The sequence below is a fragment of the Seriola dumerili genome, unplaced genomic scaffold (assembly GCF_002260705.1).
Source record: "Seriola dumerili isolate Sdu_G_001 unplaced genomic scaffold, Sdu_1.0 BDQW01000134.1, whole genome shotgun sequence".
Lineage (NCBI taxonomy): Eukaryota > Metazoa > Chordata > Actinopteri > Carangiformes > Carangidae > Seriola > Seriola dumerili.
This window is the reverse complement of record NW_019174389.1, coordinates 2359298-2381647: the sequence shown is the minus strand read 5'-3', so window position 1 is coordinate 2381647 and position 22350 is coordinate 2359298. Positions and strand designations below refer to the sequence as shown.

At 41.0% G+C, this 22350-nt stretch overlaps 1 protein-coding gene across 1 annotated transcript in view; it reads right to left on the bottom strand.

Annotated features, from left to right (window-relative positions):
* Positions 1 to 20172, bottom strand: part of maml2 (mastermind like transcriptional coactivator 2) — a 33984-nt gene extending 13812 nt beyond the window's left edge. The window contains exon 1 of the mRNA XM_022748978.1: positions 19151 to 20172. Coding sequence (XP_022604699.1) covers positions 19151 to 19561 — 411 coding nt within the window. The 5' untranslated portion in view covers positions 19562 to 20172. The remainder of the gene's footprint in view (positions 1 to 19150) is intronic.
* Between the last annotated feature and the right edge of the window lie 2178 nt (positions 20173 to 22350).

Genomic DNA, 22350 nt, shown 5'->3' with positions numbered 1-22350 from the left:
AGGGGGGACTCTGTCAAGGCATCACGGCAGCACCAGCTAGGCCACGCCACTGCAGACGTACCACAGGTCACCAACATCGCAGTGACAAGCTGTCACATCACATCACCCATGGCCATGTGGCTCACAGAGCTCCTGACACTGCTGTCGCCTCTCATCTACATGTCATTCTTTAACCACAGAGACATTTGCTGAGGAGGGCTGAGGGCTCCCCGGACTCAGGAGCAAATCCCGTGCCGCACGCACCACTGTGGCTTCCAGAGCGAAAGGGATCCCTTCGATAAATGATTTAAAGCTGGAAACTACAAGTTCGCTGCCCATAACACACTGAAAAATCATTTACAGATTTTAACTGCAACAGCCACTCACCACAGCATCGTTTTTCCTATGAGACAACTGCCACCTTTGTCCTCACTTAGTCATTGTAAAAGAGAGAAAGGCTATGGGCAGGAGGAGATCCCACCATTTAACAAGCCCACAGCTAGTTACAGATAACCATACAGGGTTTTTCTTGTCCACAACATATAGGCTAAGCTGTAGCTCAGAGGGGTTCATTTAGTGGCAACACATTCTCATTGGTCCAACACTCTTAAGCTGTGGAAACACCCTCTATCAGCTATTGCCATTCCACTCCACATCTAAAAAAGTGTTACATACTGAACACCAAAAATGACAGGACATGATGTATCTACCATGATGACATGTTTCCTTCACTTGGTGTATGTGCACTGCCTGCTTAAGTGTGAGAGGCAGGAGGTAAGAAACAATTTTCAGGCTGGGAAACTGCTTGAGGGTGTGGGAGGGTTAACATAAATCAAGACATTAAAAGGATTCTTACCAGGAAAGTCTCAGGAATAAGAAATGAGCAATCCTTGCAGACACCAGAGGTCACTGTGAGCATGGAAAGATTAGAGAAAAATCCTCAACTTAACAATCCTGGATGCACTTTAATGATTTGTTATTTACTACATTAGAGAAGGTAAAGCAGGATAATAGCAGCACTGACACCTGGGTCTTAAAGCAGCCTGGAGCTATATGACATTGGTTAACATATCACTAACTCTAGGTTCTTTTGTTTAACTATCACATTACACAAAAAAGTCATGAATGCAGAGGTGAAACTAAGACACAGAAACGTGGCCACGAGATAGATGAGCCGATAATTTTCACTCCTCTGAAAACAAATCCCTTGTTAAACACATCTAAGGCTTTCCAAGGATGTTTGTACCCTTAAAAGGCCATTGCCATACAACCGCAAGTACCTTTTCCCAGCAACTGTCAAACACAAGGCCTGCCTCCGGTCATGCCACAGGAAAAGGCCCATAAGCAGGGAACAAGTTCCCTTCCTGTTTTCAAAGACGATTCCTATGGCATGCAGAGCCGTTTCCTGCTTGCTAGGCTCATTTCACCATCTCAAACATCTGGCTGCTCTTCAGCATGCAGCTGCAGAACGATGAAAGCCAACAGTGCCAGTGCAGAGTTGAGCAAAACAGTCCTGAGCCATTCCAGTCATATCTCTGGCGACTACAAAGAAAGCCATCATTTAGCTTCACTAGCTTATGTAAGGCATCCTGATAGTGTGCATTATTGAGGATCTGCAGTAACTACTGATGAGATAATCTTTAATTGTACCATATTTTATACTTAAGACCTGTTTATGTCTTATCATTCATTTGGATTGTGAATTCCTTGATGCTCCCTTTCAAATGTAGTGACTGCATTTCCAAATCAGGAAACAATATTAGTCAGTATCTGATAGGATTGCAAAGTGCTCTTCAGTAACATTGCTGTGGCGATTTCCCACTGAAACAAGGATCCATTTTATATCCCATGGGAAACCTGGGCTGAGTGGTTAATGCTGTGCTAATGCTGCTTCATTCAGCCAGGTTTTGATAAGCTTCATGCTTTTAGAGAGGGGAAACACATTTAGTGTTTTAAACCGCTTCAATGGAGAAAGCTCGGAAAAATCCACTAGTTGAAAATGGTGTACTTGTTGAGTTCTGTCATCTCTCTCAGCTTTCACTTAAATTACACACATACGCATTAGGACAGGCGAGCAGTCACACTAATCTGCACTCATCCTCTGAAACAATCCTCGGCTAGTTGGGTTTGAAAAGGGACTGCTGCAGCCAGAAAGTAAGAAGAAAAAATAAATGAGTGGGAAGCTTTGTTTGACTCCCACTCCTATCAGTTCTGACATTCCAAATAAGGCCTGTGTGGACCAGCGCGAGCAGAGACGGACACAGAAAACACTGCAGAGCTCTCACCGACTCCAACCAAGGAAGAGTATGTGTGTGCGTGTGTGTGTGTGTTGTGGGGGGGGGGGGGGTGGGGGGGGGGTGGGGGCATTGGGGGTCATGGATACAGAAAATATGTGACCTCTAAAAATTTATCATCGGCCTGACATTTCCCAGAAGGACAAAAACAAAACACCACATGATACTGATATATATCTTAGATATTAGTTAGATATCATCATCCCTGAAAAACAAACAATTCAGGTCAATTCAAAATGTTTGCCTTGATTCTGGACAGCTGCGTTCTAAACTACAACTGGTTTTCACACTGTTGAGACTGGTGAAAAGCCTTTGGTTTGACTTTGCCACAAAAAACATGAAACCCATGGGAATCATCTGGTAGAGCACTAAATTAATAGCTACGCTAGACAATTTTGCACACTGCTGGCTCCAAATGTTGGAAGGAGGCAACCGTCTGATTTGAACCTAGATACCAAGAAATTGTGAAACATGCTGCCAGTTAACTGCAGATGTTATATTCATCTTTACAAACCCAGGCCAGTCTGATTAAACCTTTCAAGGGAGCTGAATTTCTCGCAAATGAGAATCCATCTTGCATCTTGCGAGCAGCGGCGGTTCAGACCAATCAGCGTCTTATGAGGGAGGAACTACTGTTAGCTACGCGAAGTGACTGTTTTGGTATTTGAGTGTCTTTTCATTTTCCTTATGAAGACGGTAAGAGTCATCTACTGACATGCTAAGTAACTTTCAGAGCTCCTCAGACTGTGGCTTGTTGTTGTGTTGCGTTTCCTCTTTAGTGCTCTCCTATTACGTCATATGACAGACAGATGGTTCACCCAATCACCTGCCAAGTATTTTTTTGAAAGGGCCTGCCAGTTTCCAATGAATCCTTCCCAGATGGTTCTGTGTAACAAACCATCTGGCATCAGGTTAGTCTGTGATCGTTATATTAAAAAAAAACAAAATAACAAAATGGACAAATGAGGGAAAACATTGACCAACACCGAGTTCATGCTTGTTGCTGTTTGAGTTTTTATTTCTCTCTTTATGTTATATTAATCAATATTTTTCATATTAACATTGAATCAGATTATAATAATGTGAAAGCACTTGCCCTTACAGTGTTTCCCATATATACATTTTGCAGCAGCAGACCACAGCTGCAGAGTTATTGCCGCAGCTGCAATATCATGAAGTCGCAATTACACGACTCTGCAGAGGGCTTTTAATTTGAAACGACAGATAAAGTGGAGACATGTGGCAACATCTGGCTCAGGCAAGAGGGTGAGAAAGAGAAATAAGAGGAAAAAAAGAGGAGAAGAGAGAAAAAGGTAGATTTTAACTTGCTATCATTAGGTTAGATTGATTTTTTATTACCTATTGATATTCACTCCAACCACCACCCAGGTACAACAAAACCCTTTATAGTCTGGCTGGTCATCGGACTGAGACATATCCTGGTGGGCTGTCACATCGGTGGGCCAGTAGACCATTAAAAAAAAACCCATAAAGTTTTTACTGGCCCTGTTGTGTCAGTCTCTCTCCCAATACCCAACAATTCAAGTTTTTATTTGTCACTTCCTGTGCACACAGATAGATACCATCTGAACTGCATTTAACATTTTGTGTAGGGGCAACAAGACACTCTTCTCTATGGCTGCCCCATTTTCTAATTTAGGTTAACAAGGGTAGTTTTCATGTAAAACTATCATCTAGAATAAAAAATAAGACATTTCATTCCAAGGGTTGCCTAAATTGCCTTCGCATAGAGCCCTGCAGGTACTGAGCTCACAACTGTCTGGGCCAGTGATGGCTCTCACAGTGGCAGGGAGAGTTCAAGGTTGCAGCAGAGCTTATGTCTCTGAGCAAGTCTGTGCATGTTGGCAGCTCTTGTGTGTGTCTAAGTGGGCCTTGTGAACCAACGCTTTAGGTCTTTTTACATGTCGCAGCTGGTGAGAGAGAGAGACACCGTGCGCTCTCAGGTAATCTGTCCAAGTGGAAAAAAACAACTTTCCCATAACGTGATTATTGAAATTCATTCAAAGTTAGGGGAAACACAAAGCAACTGTCATGATCTCAAGGTGATTAAGAGGATTTTTGCTCAATAGACAGATGTGGAAAAAAAAAAAAGGATCTCCCAATCTCATCCCAAAATAGTTCATAGCAGATAAAAGCAGGTCCTCTGTACCTACAGTGGCATCTGGTCAAATAAACATCTAGTCAGTTGCTTGGAAATAGGCTAACTGTTCTTGATAGGGAACATTTTGTTAGCGGTTTAAAGTCCATGTTCCAATTCTACTACCACCAAACATATACCCTATCCTCTCTCCTAAATTATTTATACCCGATTATATTAAATTTAAAAAGGATTATGAAAAATAAAACTCAACTGCTAGTCTACTTCAATTTAGAACAAATTACTAAACTGTCAAGTTCCTTGTATTATGGATGCCTTATATTATACAACCAAATGGTAAGTGAAGTCTCAAAATTCAGCAAAGAAAACTGCTCAGATGAGGGACTCACAGCCATGTGGCTATCGTCACAGCATCTGCTGAAGAGGGAAGCGCAGAACCTGGCCAGGCTCCCTCTGCCCATTCTGTAGGAATGGGCTGTGGAACAACAATAACCTAACCAGAAGGAGGCTGTCATATGGCAGATAAACCACCAGATCGCAGTGATAGTAGAAGTCAGAGAAATTGCAGTAGGAATGAAAATACGAGTTAATCAATCTCTCGCTTCCAGTCTAACTCTCCATAAGTTCCCCAGCGAACATAGGGCTGTTACTGGAGGCTGAGCAAAACTGAACGTTTTCTTCATTAAAAAGTAAATATGTTGGAGAAATGTGAATAGAATTAGGTCTATCTACAAGTCATTCCTCATCTTGCTTGTGACACAATAACAAAAACCTGTGGCAATGCTGCAGTTTAGTTTAAAATGCAGCATTGTGTGAATTTACCCCCTGTATGCTGTTGGCAGAAATGTCATTCAAACAAAAGCGACATCTACCTTTATTGCCAATGTGATGAGATTCAGGACATCACATTGTACATTATGCTGCTGTCACATTGAATTACACCCTGTTGGGTCAAGGCTGTGTACATGGACATATCTGCATTTCCATCCCAGGATATGATATTTGGTCTGGGTGGAAGAGATTATCCTGCCTGCTTGCATGGATTTCACAGCTCAACTGGCAAGGCGTCCCTTCACTAGCTAGACAGCTGTTTTTTTCCCCCCTCACTTTGACTACTTCAGGCAAAACAGATGAGCCTGGTGATTCAAACTCAGCCAAGGCAGCATAATAAAAGGAGAAAATTCCTTCTTACCAAGGAAATTAATTCACTGGGAATGACAATGAGGACAAACGCTGATAGTCAGTATTTTTTAATCAGTGCTTAAATTGTTGTTCTGGTATAATGTACTAACTATTGGAATAAGTATTAGACTAAAAACATTTTAATACCATATGTTCTGTAGGCCAGTGGCCCACTTAATTGACCATTTATGGACCACTTGTTCAATTATGTAAAATAAATGGTTAAAAATCTAAGGTGAACAAATGCAGGTAACTTTTACTGTAACATGGACAAACAGTGTGGAAAGCACACAAACCCAAGCATGTCAGTCAATGGCAACTACCTGCAGTTTGAGATGAGTTCCAAGATCTTGTGATCTTGTGATCTTGTGATCTAGGTCCCAAATTTTAAACTTCTCCGGTTTGTATTTGATGTTTTGATATCCACAAGAAGATATACGTATTTGTGGTTTTAAGAACCAAAAACCATCTCAATGTAGTTTTACATCTCCTCTCTCAGGCTTCTCTCTGGAGCTCTAGTAACAACTGGTTAATCTGTTGTAAACTGGCTGACTTTTTTCTGAGCGATTAAATAGAAATATAGCAGATTTCAGGTAAATACTCAGAGAAACCAAATCCTGCAAGGTTGGGTGGTTGGTCTGGGTGGGCGGTTGGTCTGGGTGGGCGGGGCTTGGTGCATGGCCGAGAGTAGTGGCTGTTTTGCTGTAACATCACAAAGTTACAGGAAGTCCTGATGGCTCGTTTTAAGGCTCAGTGTCTGAATACAGGCCGTGTGCATTTCTCCGCTTTGATACTTTCACAGTATTAATATAGAACCTATTCTGCTTTACAATCAAAAACGACATCAAAACCTCCCTTTATACAATATGGAACCTTTAAATTTCAGTAAAAACTAAATAAAATCATATAAATTCACATCAAACTCAGGGGGCCTACAGTCTCAAACTCATATTTAGTGCTAAAACTGAAGTCCAAGATATCGACAACCAAAATGTATCACAGTATTTGCATGTAACTTTTATTACCTTTTACGGAAAATATTCTACAGTACATGACAGAAACTGTTTCTGCTCTTCGAGGAGATACTGCACCCAACTAGGGTGAAGTGAAGGAGGACATGAAATTAGGGAAGTGTGAACCTCAATTAATTTATCACATTTGACCATGCCTGTGTGTAGCTGAACCACAGAACACCATGCTGTTAGTTTATGGCATAAAAAAGGCTGGCTTTGTTGCCGGATGTGGGAAAAACATCCAATAGACTCTAAAAAAAGCACAGGAAGGAAACTGGGGGTGGGGTGGCAGTGAGTAGCAATGGGGGTGTGGTGGTGGAGAGTGGGAGTGAGAAAGGAATGTTCTCTTCACTCTCTCTTTCTCCTTCTTGTTATCATGCACACGCACACATAATAACCCCACTTTCTCACTAACAGCTATGAAAAGAATGCAGCATCACGGCTTTTCTCGGTAAGCAGGGCAGCAGGAAAATGAGCCTTTACTTGCTTAATGATTGTTTGCCATCTCAATTAAAAAGAACAAGTCAGCCAAAACAATAAAATTTGAATGGGCCCTGTTACAGAGACCATTCAAACAATAGCACTGATCACATTTTTTCATTTTACTCCTCTTAGTGAATTCTGTTTGGTACGGTCTTCTGAGCTGCATTGGAGAAATTGATAAAGTGGAAAACCGATGGAGAAGAGCTGAATAATTAATTGATTAATGATCACTGGGTGGTAGCACTTGACCTAACACGTTTTCCCTCCTCATGCCAGATATAGTCTGATATGACTGTAAGTTTGTTTTAAGGGTCCACTTCACTAGCACAGGGTTAAATCAGATTGTATTCTGGTGTAGACAACTCGTGCTGGGTGGAAAGGCCAACAAGCGGAAAACACACATGATCTGGTCTTGACATAACTTTGCTACATTTAGACGTGCCATTTTAAATGCATACATATTTACATTATTTGGATTTACTCCACAAGCCACAGTTAGAAATTGTTTCCATGTAGTTCCAGGATTCACCCCCTTGTTTGCTGGAAGACTCAGTCTCATCTTCTGGGAAGCAACATTTACCACCTGGCTTTACCAGATGGCTTAAACATACTTTGCACTTTTTGAGAACGGAGAAAAAGAGATAAAAACTTTAAGGGGCACAAACAACAATTTAGGAGAATTAGGAATCCTTTCTATAAAACCATGAGAGTGTGCAAAGACGTCTCAGGAAGAAGGTGAAAATAAAAGGCCCTTATTAAGACAGTAAGTTTCATTTTCACTTACTTTAAGCTGAAAGTGCACTTAATAACCACAGGAACCTCTGTAGCGCATTATGCAATCCAGTACAAAAAGTCAAACTACAGCCTCAAAAAAACCCAACTCTGACAAAGTGTCAACAACCATAAAAAAAGCAGAAAAAGAAAGTACTTAGTACTACTATATAGCATGGGTTTCAATTTTTCTGGTTACTCAGTGTACTTACACAAATCGCACAACAGTTACATATGTTTACACAACTTAAACAATTTGGCTGACAAGGAAAAAAAAAAAAAACCTACAGGGAAATATATCCTCCCATCAACCATACAGGCAAGACTCTGTTCCTGTCTGCTACATGATTTCAATCGGAGGCTCCATATTCCTGCTCATTACCTCTTCATGTAATCCCGTCATGGTAGGGAAACAGATTTCTCTCACTTGTCACACAAACAAGCAGAAACAGCATTTATGATGTAAAACATGATGCACGTTTAATGAAAGTTTATTATCAGCTGTGGACGTCTCCCTTTTCTGAACTTTTTGTGATAAACAAAGTTGCAGCATGTGAATGTTTTAAGAGGAATTTTGCCTCATTTCAATAAGAGGAACTGCTGTTGTTGGCCAAGCAAAAACCAGCCTTTAACTAGACATTTTTGGTAACGTGAACAAAGGTTATTGCTTTTAACTGGAGCACTGGTATATTTGAAATCAAAATCATTACCCCATTAAACTGGTTTAATGGGGTAATTGATTAAACCAGTTTCCAATGTATGCCATACTCGGTACAAGCTGAAATTAGTCTAAAATAGCCACCAAGCCATGCAGCACCTCTGTCACTGTTGGCCTGCTTCCTGTAAAAAGCAGATTGTAGATGATTCGACAGGGCGGATAGAGACCAGAGATCCTCCCCTGGTTTCACCTCCTGTGTGTGCTGTCGATGCAACAGCAGTGTCTGTGTGCCTCTAGGCAAGGTGGAGAGAGAGCAGGCGCCAGAGCATAGCTCAGCACCGTGACACCTCACCACAGCAGAGCACTAACACAAACATTCCAGCTGCCACTTCTCAACCTTATTGGCAGAGCTGAGGCAAGAAACAAGACCATCTATGTTCCTACTGTAGACCTGAATCTTAGGCTCTGGACAGGCTGGTCTAGCAGTCTGAAACATATGAGTTAGGATTTGACAGTTGAGAAATTCTGAAGGCTGAAACAGCACCAGTATCTATATGTTCTACTGAAGCAGCTGAAAACCAGCCAAATATTGTTTTTGATATTTAGCTACTTCAAATCTGACCATGATGTCCATGACCAAAAATGACAAGGATTTAGAGGGTTTGATTTAAACCCGTCTCATGTTCAGTTCACTTGTTTTTCTTGTCCAGCTATGTTATTACATTTCCAGATAAATCCATCTTCACAACTGTCAAAAACTATGAAGAAAGATCCAAGTTGTACTAAACCAGATTCATCCTTTAAGGTCTCCAGTGAAATCCAAACTGATTCTATTGTTTAAATCAGCTGGTAGCCCCATTAGACAGGGCGAGGGACTACTGTCTTCTATGAAATTCTGCCACACTGCACATGAATGATTTAACTAGTCAGCTGTCTAATATGAAAAATAAAAACATTCAAGCTATATCTAATTGCTGTGGTCAGGCCTGTTCCTGTAAAGTTGACAACACTGAAAGGATCTGATGATATTTCCTGAAATACCAACATTGGCTCAGGGTGTTGGTTTAACTCTAATTCAGATGCTCATCTTATCAATGGGGCAGCATTCACCTTGTGTGCTTTGCCAGATATTGTTATTGTCACTGGTGAGACAGAGAGGAGGATATGCTTATTTCTTCTTCTTCAAAAAAGAAAAAAAAAAAGGAAGATGAAGAAAAGGAGATGTCAAGGACTAGAGACAGAAAGAAAGAAAAACAGTAATGTAAACTTGTGCTGAATTTGCTATTAGTTCCTGACATTCATTTCTAAAACAATGTCAGCAACATTTCAGAAATGCAAACACTGTCTATATCAAGCAGGCTTGTGACTTTCACCTTTCATATATTTCACATCTATTATATTCCCAAAGGACAACTGTAGCAAAGAACAGAACATTAGAACGATGCAAATGGGGTTGAACTATGACTTAGACCCCAGAGCACAGGAGCGGGAGGGAGAGAGAGGAGAGGAGAAGAAAAAGTGAATGCTTGTGCCTCTTTTCAGCACTCCGCAACTTTGGAGCCTGGGAACTTCAGCAGCTTGGCCGGGCTCTGAGAAATATCCTGAGCTGTAATGTAAACATGTCTGAACTCTGATCTAGCATGGCCCTACCACCCCCCCCCCCCCCCCCCCTCCCTCCCGGTTTAACCCAGCATTCTGTTCAAGGGGTTTGCCAGTGACATCAGGAGCCCACTTTCTCATTTCCTGAGCGGGGTAATGACCCTGGGGAGAATGGGCTGTTTGAAGTCCTGCAAATAAAGCTGCTTTGCTATGAACCCAATTGTTCCTCAGCAGAGGAGCGAGATGGCTGATTTAATTCATGGTTTGAATGGTTTTGTCTGATAAATAGATCTTGTTGTGGACTTATAAAGACTTATGAGGCTGAAGTAAAGAATTTCGGCAAAAGGTGAGGACCGAGACATTGTGTGAACACGGTAACAGATAAGTGGACATCCACACCCAGTTCTCCAGTGGCAACTGTGATAATCTGATCTGTTTACAACATCAGCTACACAAGTCCAGGAAACTCTGACATATCAGGTGGCTGATAGTCAGATAACTGTGGGAGCAGTTATAGATAAGCCGCTGTTTATCTCGGCACACAACTGCTCTAATTTGGCTCGAAAACAAACCCTCACGGTTGTCAAGTTGGTGCACAATATGAAACAATCCCAAACCAAACCACATCAATAACACAGAGTTAAAACAATGTCTATTTTCTAGGCCTTGTCCTCTTGTAAACAAGGCAACAAAGTACTGCTACTTGTATTATGTTTTGTTTTGCATGCAATTTGTCCCCTCAATATACCTTCCATGCACGGCACATAAAATACACCTGAACATGTTTGTTCCCACAGGGTTCCAGTTTCAGCGCTGGGTAGCAAAGCACTTGTGGAAAGACACTCCAAGGCACTACTCTCCCCCTCCCCCTCCCCCTCCCCTCCCCTTCTGTCTTTTTCCCTCACACACAATCCTGCCCTCTCTTCAATTAAGTCAAGCAGGAAAAACCTGACAAACCTCAAAGAGCTCTCTCAGCAGAAGAAATCGCATCAGGCATGAACGGATACCTCTACAAGGCCCCTCTGAAGATAGAGATGTACACAGACATGGTCCTCTCCTTTTCCTTCTTTCACATATATTTTAATGTCTAAATTCCAGATGATGACAAGCCATGAAATAACATGTTTCCTCAGTCAAATGGGTTTAATAAATACAATGAACACTAATGCAGGCTTATTAGTCCTCCTAAAATTCCCCATTGACAGCAGTGGCACAGATGATATTTTTTGTGTCCTTAGGTCCACATAATGCTTGAAAATTCAAACAAAGTGCTGGCAACAACGGGAAGCATGCTGAAAGCACAAATCAACAACAAAGGGATACAGTGGGGACTCTCTAATCCAAACCCCTTGGGAATGGAGGTATTTCAACCGAGTGAAATGTTCACTTGGATGAAACACTGAATACTGGGGTAATTCATATTCAAAACATGAAACAAGTATCTACGCATATTCACAAGAGTCTACTGCAGAATCTAATTTCCAGTTGGAGGATGAACAAGGAAATTTAGAACAATTGAGCACCATTTTTGGATTTCTTTTTTAAATTCAATTTTAGGTGAACTGATCAGATTACAGGTTAGAGTTTTAGATAAAAAATAATGTCGTAGACAAAACCAAGGCTACAACTAATTGACTGCAAAATGTCAGAAAAAACAAAACAATCATGCTTATCACAGTTTCCCAGACCACGTTATTCAATTAACAATAACATGAAATAGAGAAAAGCAGCAAATTCTCACCCTAGAGAAGATGAAACCAACACATTAGGCACTTTTGCTTGATATGTGGCTTAAAACAATTAGCAAAAACGGCTTTTGATTGATTTTCTGATCAACTACATAATGCACCAATCATTTCAGCGTTAGACATATCACATCATAATTGTTTTTTCTTATCATGTGAGAAGAAACAAACAGATATACACGACCTGCGAATTATTAGCACACTGAGTATAAATGAGCAGATTGGACACACAGAAACAACAAAGCCCGGCACCACCAGGGAAGAGGTGTTGCAAGGTTGATGTTGATCATGTATTCTCTACAATATTAGCATGGTATCTGAAGGTAAAGGCTCTGCCAGAGAAAGCACGCAGGCCACAGCCAAGGACAGCAACCAGACATCTACAGAGGAAAGGCTTTTTAACCCAGTGCGGGCAGCGGTTCCAGCACAACTACAGGTTAAATTTACCCTGAAGCCCACGCTGTTGTATATCTCACACGGCAGCTGAGCAGACCTGGCCCACCTGGACTGTGAGAGGCCTGTGTTCCTCTGAGCATGTACCCACTTATATTGTATCATCCCTTGAAGACTGAGGATGAGATGGGTCTACTACATGATTTCAGCAGCACTCTTCAAAGACAGATACAGCCTTCCCATAGGCTGCTGAATAAAACATGAGGCGTGTGCAGCAGGGTGGGATGTGTGTGTTGTGTGTGTGTGTGTGTGTGTGTGTGTGTGTGTGTGTGTGTGTGTGTGTGTGTGTGTCTGATGGGTGGTTCAGTGTGTTGGAGTGGGGGAGTGGGAAGAAGGAGGGGAGATGAGGGGGGTTCTTAAAACACCACTACTGTATAACAGATGATCCATGAATGCCTTTGATTTGACACACGTCCTCACTGCCCTGCTGGGTGTCTGGAAACTTCCATCGTCCTTGAGTCATATGTTCTTCTTTGTTTTTTCTTATTTTACTTGTTTGTTTGGTTTTTTTTTTGTTGTTTTTTTCTGTGTGTTTTTGGAACTTGTTAACAAAATCTAAATTAGTCCAGAAAAGAATGAAAGTGTTCTCGTTTCAGGAGAAGGCAAATACAAATCTTGCCAGGTACAGAGATGTCCCAGATTCACAGAGCACTATTTCCAACACGCTGCTGCATGGCACCACATTTGCTGAGCCTTGTCTTTTTTTAAAAGAAATTATACTGGATTTCCTTTTTCCCCTCCACCGACATAACATTGGACTTATCAAAATGGTGACTGTTAGTTTTATTAGCTACCTTCCAAAGGTGTCAGATTATAGTGTAAAACCAGCACGACTGGTCATCTCAACAAAGGAAATGAATGATCCAACTCTTTCCACCTCTCAGATTTTCCATAAGCAAATTCTAAAGCCTTAAAAATAGAAAAAAAAAAGCAAATACATGGCCTTGATAGATGATAACAGAGTTCACACAAAAGGGAGTATGAAAAGAACACTACTTGAGCCAGACAGGGAAGTTTTTATGAATTACTATTAAATGCTCATCTGTAATCCCACCTGCTTTGCTGCCAATACACCTGTGTCACATTTTTATAGACATTTTTACTATTCTCCTTCACTGACTGATAGAACCTACTCATGGAAGCTCATGTAAACTCAGCAAAAGCTCATGGAAGCTTTTACTGTAAATCTGTTGGCCTTAACAGCCAGTGTCTCATAGGTCTTTTCTGGGAAAAATCCACTGGTGCACAGGAAGTGATGCATATTTTCTGGCATTAAGAACATTGTTTAGAGCCGGGTAGTCAGTGGAGCAGCCAGCATGGTTGGACAGACAAAGAAAAGAGAGCCACGAAAAAAAAAATCCACAGATACTTGATCTCCTTGAGGTGGAGAGAAGCAGCACTACAACAACTGCTTAGGTCTAAAGACATCCTCAAAATCAAAAAGGAGAATCTCTTGGACCACACACACACACACACACACACACACACACACACACACACACACACACACACTCTCTCCTTTGACATACTCGGACCTCATCATACTAGAACTAATGATTTGTTGGAGAGCCTGACTTTTAATATCATGACATTGGATGAATTTAAAAGCCGCAGTTTACAAGTCTGAAAATACAGTCTATATAATAATATCTTTAGTAAATGTTGTCATTAACTGAAAGGGATTGAAAAATAAAGCTCCTCTGAGAAATACCAGTCATCAGTGAACTTTTGTTAAAAAATTTGGCGTCTGGGTTGGCTACCAGAAGAAAAGCTTGTTGAAGCTTGTACCCTGCTCTCCCTCGAGGACATAGCAATCATGATCACAAAATTTATGTGTAGCTAAGCTGTTTAGAACACATGTACGCTGATGTTATCATAAAACTATGTTTACTGGGGAATAGAGACATTCATTTCATGCACGATTTAGCCAGAAGATGATACAGTAGCTATTAACGAAGTCAGAATCAACATACTGTCCAAACAAATGTCCTACAGAGGCAGTAATTTCCTGGAAACTGACAAGCCACAGCATTAGCCTTGTGTGTGTGATATTAACCTACCATTTCCCTCTTCCTTATAGACAAGCTGTGCTTACGTAGATCTAGTTGGTGCTCAAAATTTATGAACTGCCCATGGATATGACTGTTGAATGTCCAGAACATAATGTCACGTAGCCCCAACTTTTACGACGCAAGTCAGTAAGTCTGGCTGATGTGTATCAGTAAAAAGCCAGCGAAATGCAACAGAGACCCCTTTCTGTGTATGTGGTGTCAATCAGAGGACACAACACAGACATGTATACATGGAGAAGTCATAATATCCACTTTAGAAGCATAAGCATGTTACTGCCAGAAATTAATCAGGAAGTATTTGAATAAATGAGTATAAAAAAGAACTTTTCAATTCGAAAACATCATTAAACTTCAATCATTCTCCATAACATATTTTACTCTGGTGCCTGTGGGTATCATTTTGTTGAATAAAATCTATGAATAGGTCTATAAATATTTAAATCTGTCAAGCTAACAAGTTTATAACAGTTGTATAAAGTAGCATTATATTCTCAACCACTTATTGTGGTGCACTGTGGTTACTGTCAGTAAACACCCCTCTGAGTTAATAGTTTTTTTTTTAAACTATCACAATAACTAAACATCATCTGAAAACAGAATACTATCAAATGTTTTACATTCTAAATGTAATAAAATAAAAACATTTAATAATAGAGGAGATTTTGAACACATATTCCACACCAGAAGATGCACTATACATTAACAGAATTGGATTGTGGCTGTGTTTAAACCATATCTTGGAATGATGACTAATCCCAAATAGAAGAAGGAGATTAACAGATGGCTTTACTACAGTATATGGAGGCCCATTTTAATGTCTTTTAATCAGAGCACTATGAGATGCTCAACTCATCTCACAGCTAAGGTCCACACAATGAGACAAGCTTAATCACATCAGGCTTTACAGTGTAGCCACGCTGTCAATAAACAGCACCCGCAGCAATTCCATTCCTCGCTAAAGGGGACTTAAAGTAATTCAGCATTCACGTCAACTGACAGCCAGCTATCCTGAAAAGAAAAACTTCAGCCTTCCCATGACAACATGGAAGTGATCTGTGGGCTGAACATGGATCCTTTTTGCATCCACAGGGTTGGGTAAAGCTGTGGGCTTCACCGTGGGTGGCCCCCATGGACCTGGGCTAATTGTTTCACATCACAGCCGAGCCAGGCTGAAATCAGACCACCGGCAGCTCTGATTCAGGCGGTTCAACAGCCAAACAGGGTATGCCAGGAAACACTTACACTGCACACACCCCGCCCCGCACTCACACACATGCACACACTCTTCATCCATCATACATGACCACAAGAGAGCACAAGGAATTTATTTTTCTCCATGCTATTTGAGTAGGCTGTCAATCCACTGGTCAGCTGGAAGTTGCAGTTACCTCAGTGATGGTGAATTAAGGAGGTCAGCACTCATGTCATGTTGGTTGAACAAAGTGAAATATAAAAGATGTCAAACATTTTGCATTTGAGCTTTCATGTGTGTGACAACTTTTTTTATAGTATATAAATATAAGCTTTTAATCCTGCAATGCAGCGATTCCCAGCCTTTTGGCTCTCGACCCCAATAACTTCCAAGAAAAAAAAAGGCTAAATTAGAGCAAAGTCTGAAAAAACAAACCAAATTTTTTGTAGCAGAATGTTTTTTCTTTTTTCTTTTTGCTTTCCTTTTAATCATCTTGCAACAACTCAGATTTATCTTGTGACCTTCTGTGGGGGGGTCCTGACCCCAAGTTGGGGACATGTTATGTGTCATCAAAAGTGCAACCGAGATGCCAATTTTTTTTATTATTTGCCCAAGATGCTACAATAGTGCCAGATTAAAATGTGAATCTTAAGAGTATCTTGGCACTGTGCCTTTATTGGGAGGTTTTACAGTAGAGAGTGACAGGAAACATAGGGAGAGAGAGGAGGATGACATGAGGACAAAGTTCTTAGGACGGCGTCGAACTGGGGACGTTGCAACTGCGCAGTTTGAGTTTCAGAGCACTACGATGACAAAAACTAAAACTAAACTAAAGAGCTGCTGCCATGTTGATGGCACACAGAGTCACGAGTGAGAAAACATAACAAGCAAACACATCAGAATACAGAGCACATGCTGCTCTAGGCCTATAGTTCCCAGATCTGTCACTACAACAAGACTGGGAAATAACAAAATCCTCCCAGTGCACACAGGACTGTTAATCACCAGGCATCCCTCGCCTACTGCTTTTTCAAGGCCTGTTTGACTTTAAGTAAACACGTGCAGGAAATGTATTCAGTGGCTCTAAACATTTATATGGGGGCCTTGTGCTTCAAACAGCTTCATGGCCAGCACATCTTTCAAGAAGGTGCTTAGTGAGCCATTTGTTAAACGCATGATAATAGGGCATGACAATGCATGACATGCTACATGCAGCAAGGCTATATCAGGCTTATGTTTGTTAAGCTTTTATTTTCTGTACTCACTATCTGTATCGTTGATAGACGATGTAATATGGTTGCTGGCTCCTGATCTGATGAAACTGAATGTCTGTACATTGTAATACAGGGCTAATGTTTTGTAAGCTCTACTCTGTGACCTATTTCTGTGATGAATGCATTTTCCGATACAGGTATGAAGGGAAAGATTGAAAAACTGGATGTGAATAAACATAATCTAAAATATGAATATCCAAAAGCTTTCGATGAGTTCATGCTAGCATTAAGGAAAATCACTTTATGAGTGGTTGGATAAGTAAGCTCTCATCTCTTCTTCTTTCCCATTTCTCCAATTTCATCTAAGAGAATATCCTTTGTTAATCTGGTCTCAATGAGCACCGTTGTTAAGTGCTGCTCACTCCGCGCTCCCAGCCGGTCATAATCCATTGTGTTGTTTGCCCCTCACTTGGTGTACATTTCCATCGCAAATTCCAATGTGAACAGTCAATAACATGCACAGATGTGGCCATTGTAGAAGCCTTACTTTTTAATTCAGAAGAATGTAGTATGGTGAATTACAGCTGCACCCCAGGAAATATTTGAAACAAAAGTTTAACTGTCTTTAGAGCCAGAAATGATACAAAAATATATCTCTTAAATATTTGCTTGCAAGAGTTTTTCCACACTTTACACATTTTGAATAAATTCAAGAAAGAACTCTCTGCAGCACAAATGCTGGATACATGCCATATAAATGCACTAAAGGGGATTTCTGCAATTTCTGCTGTTCTGCTTCAACCAATCATCGTGAGCTGCAAAGAACATATTAACCTCAGGGTTGATATAAACATGTACGCCAGGACTTCATTTCCTCCACACCATCTTGCTGCACTCATCAGTTTTGTGTAGAACACGCTACTCCAGAGTCAACATCAGTTGAAAATGAAACAGTACATGATAATGATGTTCCCTGACCTCTTTTAGACAGTCAGTCTAATCCATTGTGTTGTTGAGTCTTGCCTCCCATCATGTTCCACAGCTGTACTGTACCTAACAGCATGAAAACTAATTATGTTAAAAGCTAGAAAGCTAAATGCACTTTAAGTTAGCGCTATATGGAAAATGTACTTTTCTTGTATGCTAATGTCTTGACTAATGAGCCAATACAGTTGCTTGACATGTAGTAGGCCTATCCTGTGCCCAATTCATATAATGCCAATAAATGAACTGACAATCATCACTGCCCTTTTATGGCTATACTGGAAAAAAATATTACATTGTTTATTTTTCCATCCAGCATCTCAAGCAAATCTAGTGCAGGAACATCTGCAAGCTTTCACCCTTTTGACATCATATTGAAACACTGCTTGGGAAATAATTCATAGCCTAGCTGCTGAACTCCCTCATGCCCAATGAAAGAAAACAACAAAATAAATCTGACATCTCACTGGCTGTGCCCTTACCAGATGCGATACAGGAAGTCAGTCCTATCAGCACCAGCAGGCACACAGAAAGCCCTGCTGCGTTTCACAGTAAAGTTTCCCTATACCCTGCGTTCTTTGCGAGGCTCTGCTGTTGAAGGAGAGCATGCAAACTACATGATCCTTTATTCTCAATGTAGCCTACTTCACTCTGAGGATTCTCTGAATTACAGGATCTCTCAGAGATAAAGAAACAAAAAGCCCTCATGTTAAAAACGCTTTGAGAAACACTTTTCAATGACAGGCAGCATCCTCTTGATATTTTGCTGATTAATGTCACAAATAAAGGAAGCTGAATTATTTGTACTGCAAAATGTGGTAACAGTGCATAATAAATGGGTTAAACAAGCCACAGAATGTGTTGCATCAATCTGTTTGGATCAGTCGCACAGTAGAAGATGTTGACATGGTTTGCAGTAAATGTAAAACATCGCCATGACCCATTGACCCCAAAACCATTTCCTCTGAATGAATTGCTTTGCAAACAAGCTTTTGTGATCCTGCATCATCCCATCTATTTCAAGGCTCCCTTTAATCAGCAAAATCAGGAACCTAGCGTTTATTACTGTTGTTTTAAAACATTCCCTGCATGTGGTGCCATTTGGTCTGGTTTTGGTTATGTCCAGTAAGGCTGGACAAGGCCTCAACTGTTTGTTCATCAAGTCACAGCAGAGTGATGTTGGAGTAGTATGTGTAGAGACATTAATTGATAGATTATCACTAAAGTAACTGCAGCTCTCAGCTGAGCAGCAGATTGACACATCCAAGTACCATGCAGAAAAAGAAAGAGTTTTGTTCTCATCATCACCACAAGTTTTGCGATAATTACTTGTGACAATACTGATTATTCATCATCATCACCAAATGACCCCAACCACAGAACAAAACTCACCGCTATACGTGTGGAAAGCTTCTGCTCGCCCTCTGAGCCCTTCTGCTCTCCGTTGGACCTGCTGTACTCTGGAGGTTGCTGGTTCGATCCGCCACGACTGCCCTTTGCCTTTCGGTTGCCAGGCCCTTGGTGGACTATGTTGAGCAGGTGAAGCGTGCTCTCGTGCTCCCGGTCAGAGCTCTCGGCCTGACCCCTCTGGTAGCGGTTCTCGCAGGTGGAGTGGTGCCTCCTGCACAGCTCTATGCGGGCGCGCAAACGCTCCACTATGGCGTTGTGCAGCTGTGGCACCGCTGAGCCTCTGGAGGTGGCCACCACCGGCCCGTTCCCGACCCCACCGGGCATAGCTCCTAAACCGACACCCAACATGGGTACGAATGCCCCTGGAGCAGACTGAGGTGTCGCTTCTCCCATGCCCGCAGGTCCCTGACAAGTTTATAGAGACTGAGGTCCACTGAGCTTTTAATGGACCACAGCACGGGCATGGAAGAAAACAATAGGTATGGACTCGGCTATGATCCCATGTGGAAAAGAGAAATAGCCTACTAGACTGTACGAACAAACTCACAAGAGAGAAAGACGATGTAGCCTATGGTATTTGTTGACAGATACTTTGCACAACGATCTCGTCAAACTGAGAAATGTTATAACGATGTTCAAGATTAAAAAAAAAACACTTGCCTGTAAAGTGAGATACGGTCAGTATAAACTCATCCTATGTTCCACAGGGGCATTGAAAAGTCCCAATGTTACAGAATTTTATTAGTGGTTTCTTCCTCAAGGGTCGCACTGTGTCAGCTTATAATTAAAACTGAAATGATTTACCAACATGAAAGGCTCATGGATTCACAGCTGGGATGAATCCGCTCTTGCTTAACGACTCGACCTCTGCTCACAGATAAATTAGCTACATTCACTATGAATCCCTCACTTCAGTTTCACCGATGGGTAGCCTATATCGATGGCACATTATCAGCTTACTTTATCTCTAATGTGCCACACTTATTAAACAGTCCAAAAAAAAAAAAAAAGAAAACAGTACGGCTGCCAACAATCAATTCAAAGTAAGCGACTGGTCGCCAAAATAGGAGAACCTACAAACACACGAAACCGACTAAACTTCAAGACTCACGGCATTTTTGTTAGGAAATTAGTCCTTTCTCTCTCTGTCTTTCTCTTTCCATCCGGATAAGAGGGATCTGGTTGCAAATTACAAGTCAAAAACCACGCAGTCGAAACGCGAGGAGCCGTTGCATAAACCGATTGAGATCCGTCTCAAATAGTCCATTGACAATCGTTTGTCCGTGTGGTGCACCGAAGCAATAGCGGAGCCACTATACACAGAACCTCATTGTATGAACATTCCTCTTTTGACATGACACACTCGCATGAATGTGGCTGGGTCCAAATGCACACTCTAGTGGAGTGAGGGGTGAACTGTCCTGCCAGGCCTGGACCGTGACAGGAGAGGGGAAAGATTTCACTAATGTTTTTAAATGTGACACTGATGTTTGCATTGGTGTCATATTTATTGGGAGTAGCTGATGAAGTGTAGTGGCAGATATAGTAACAGCCTGTGGTCAAACATCTTATGACGGTGTTTGAGATCTCTTAATAAAACTCACTGACGGTGGTGTTAGAAATCTCTGTGGTGTATCAATTACTACTAAATGCTTCAGATGTTCTATACTCTACTACAAGGTGTCTAGAATGACAGTAATATCACAGCAATTAAATACAATATAACTGAACAAGTTCAATTAGTCACACCTAAAGGCCTATAAAATATTTATATTATATAAATATATTTTGCTTGTAGTAAAGTATTAACTTGTAAGACTTCACAATTCGACCTATAGGCCTATATCACATCTTCATGCAAAGGAATAAACAATAAAACTGCAAATGTAATAATGCCAAGTTGCAATGAGTTTACATGTCAGTTAACCTCCACTGGCCCTCTGGTCGGCAAAATCAAATTACACATATTAATCCACTGAGCACTCACTCAGGTATTTACAATGAAAGAACAAATATGATTGATACTTACACATTCATGATCGCACACAACTTCCTATACAGCCAGAAAGACGACTTTTATCCCAATCATTGCCCACTCATCGACCTCTCTGGAGTGGACAAGCAGACAAATCTAAGCAAGCCACTAAATGAATTAACCACTTAAAGCAGCTGATTGGCTGCTCACTTGATCCTATACATACTGTCCAACTGAGGTCTCATTTTGTGGGAACTGAGAGAGGCTGCTGTGCATGAAATCTATATAAACTTCAAACCTTCACAACTCTCTTTAAATGTCTGGCTAATACAGAAGCTGACTGCCTACTTAATATACACATCAACACTGTGAGGGACCGAGCTGGAAGGCATAAGGAGTCACAGGTGTATTTTGAAAAAACAAGGGTTTTATTTTACCCAAATGAGACAAATTATTTTACAAAAACAGCAAAACGTTCTGGGCCCCTAAAAGAGGTCAAATTAACAGAACTAAACACAGGCTGCCAGAGCAAAGTTACAACAAACCAACTTATCTAACAGAACTTAACTGACCTAACAGACAAAGAACAAAAGGAAACATATATACTGGTTGATCAGACCAGCTGTACACACAAAGGGGGTAACATAAACACTAACACCTTCACTAACAAATAAACAAAACACTACAGTTTGTCTGTAGACTGAAATACATTTCCTATAGATTCTACAAAAGAAAAATATCCTAATGCCAAACTTAAATCTGAAGAATTGACAATAATCAATCTAAATAACCCCAGTCCCCCCGTGATGTGGCAGGCACTTGGTTCAGTCTTAATGAGCACTTCCTCTACTTAAGACTCCTGCTTCCTGAGGCCCAACCTGGCCAGATGACCCCAGCAGCAGAGGAAAAGGAAAACCCCAGCACCGGTAAAACAGAATTAGAACAACTTAAGATAGGTTTACATAAATAAACATACATGTTACATATACAAAAGTTAACTAAATGTGTGTGCTAAAAATAGAACTCATGCCTTTCTAACAAATACTAAATAAACAATAGGTATGTTGTATGAAATAAAGAACTATGTGTCATCATTTATGTGTTTGTGTATGTGCAGTAGGGGTGTAAACAGCCAATAGTCTAAAATAACAAAAAAAGGCGCAAAAAAAGTGCATGGGGGTTACCGACACTTGCTGCTGTGTGGCTG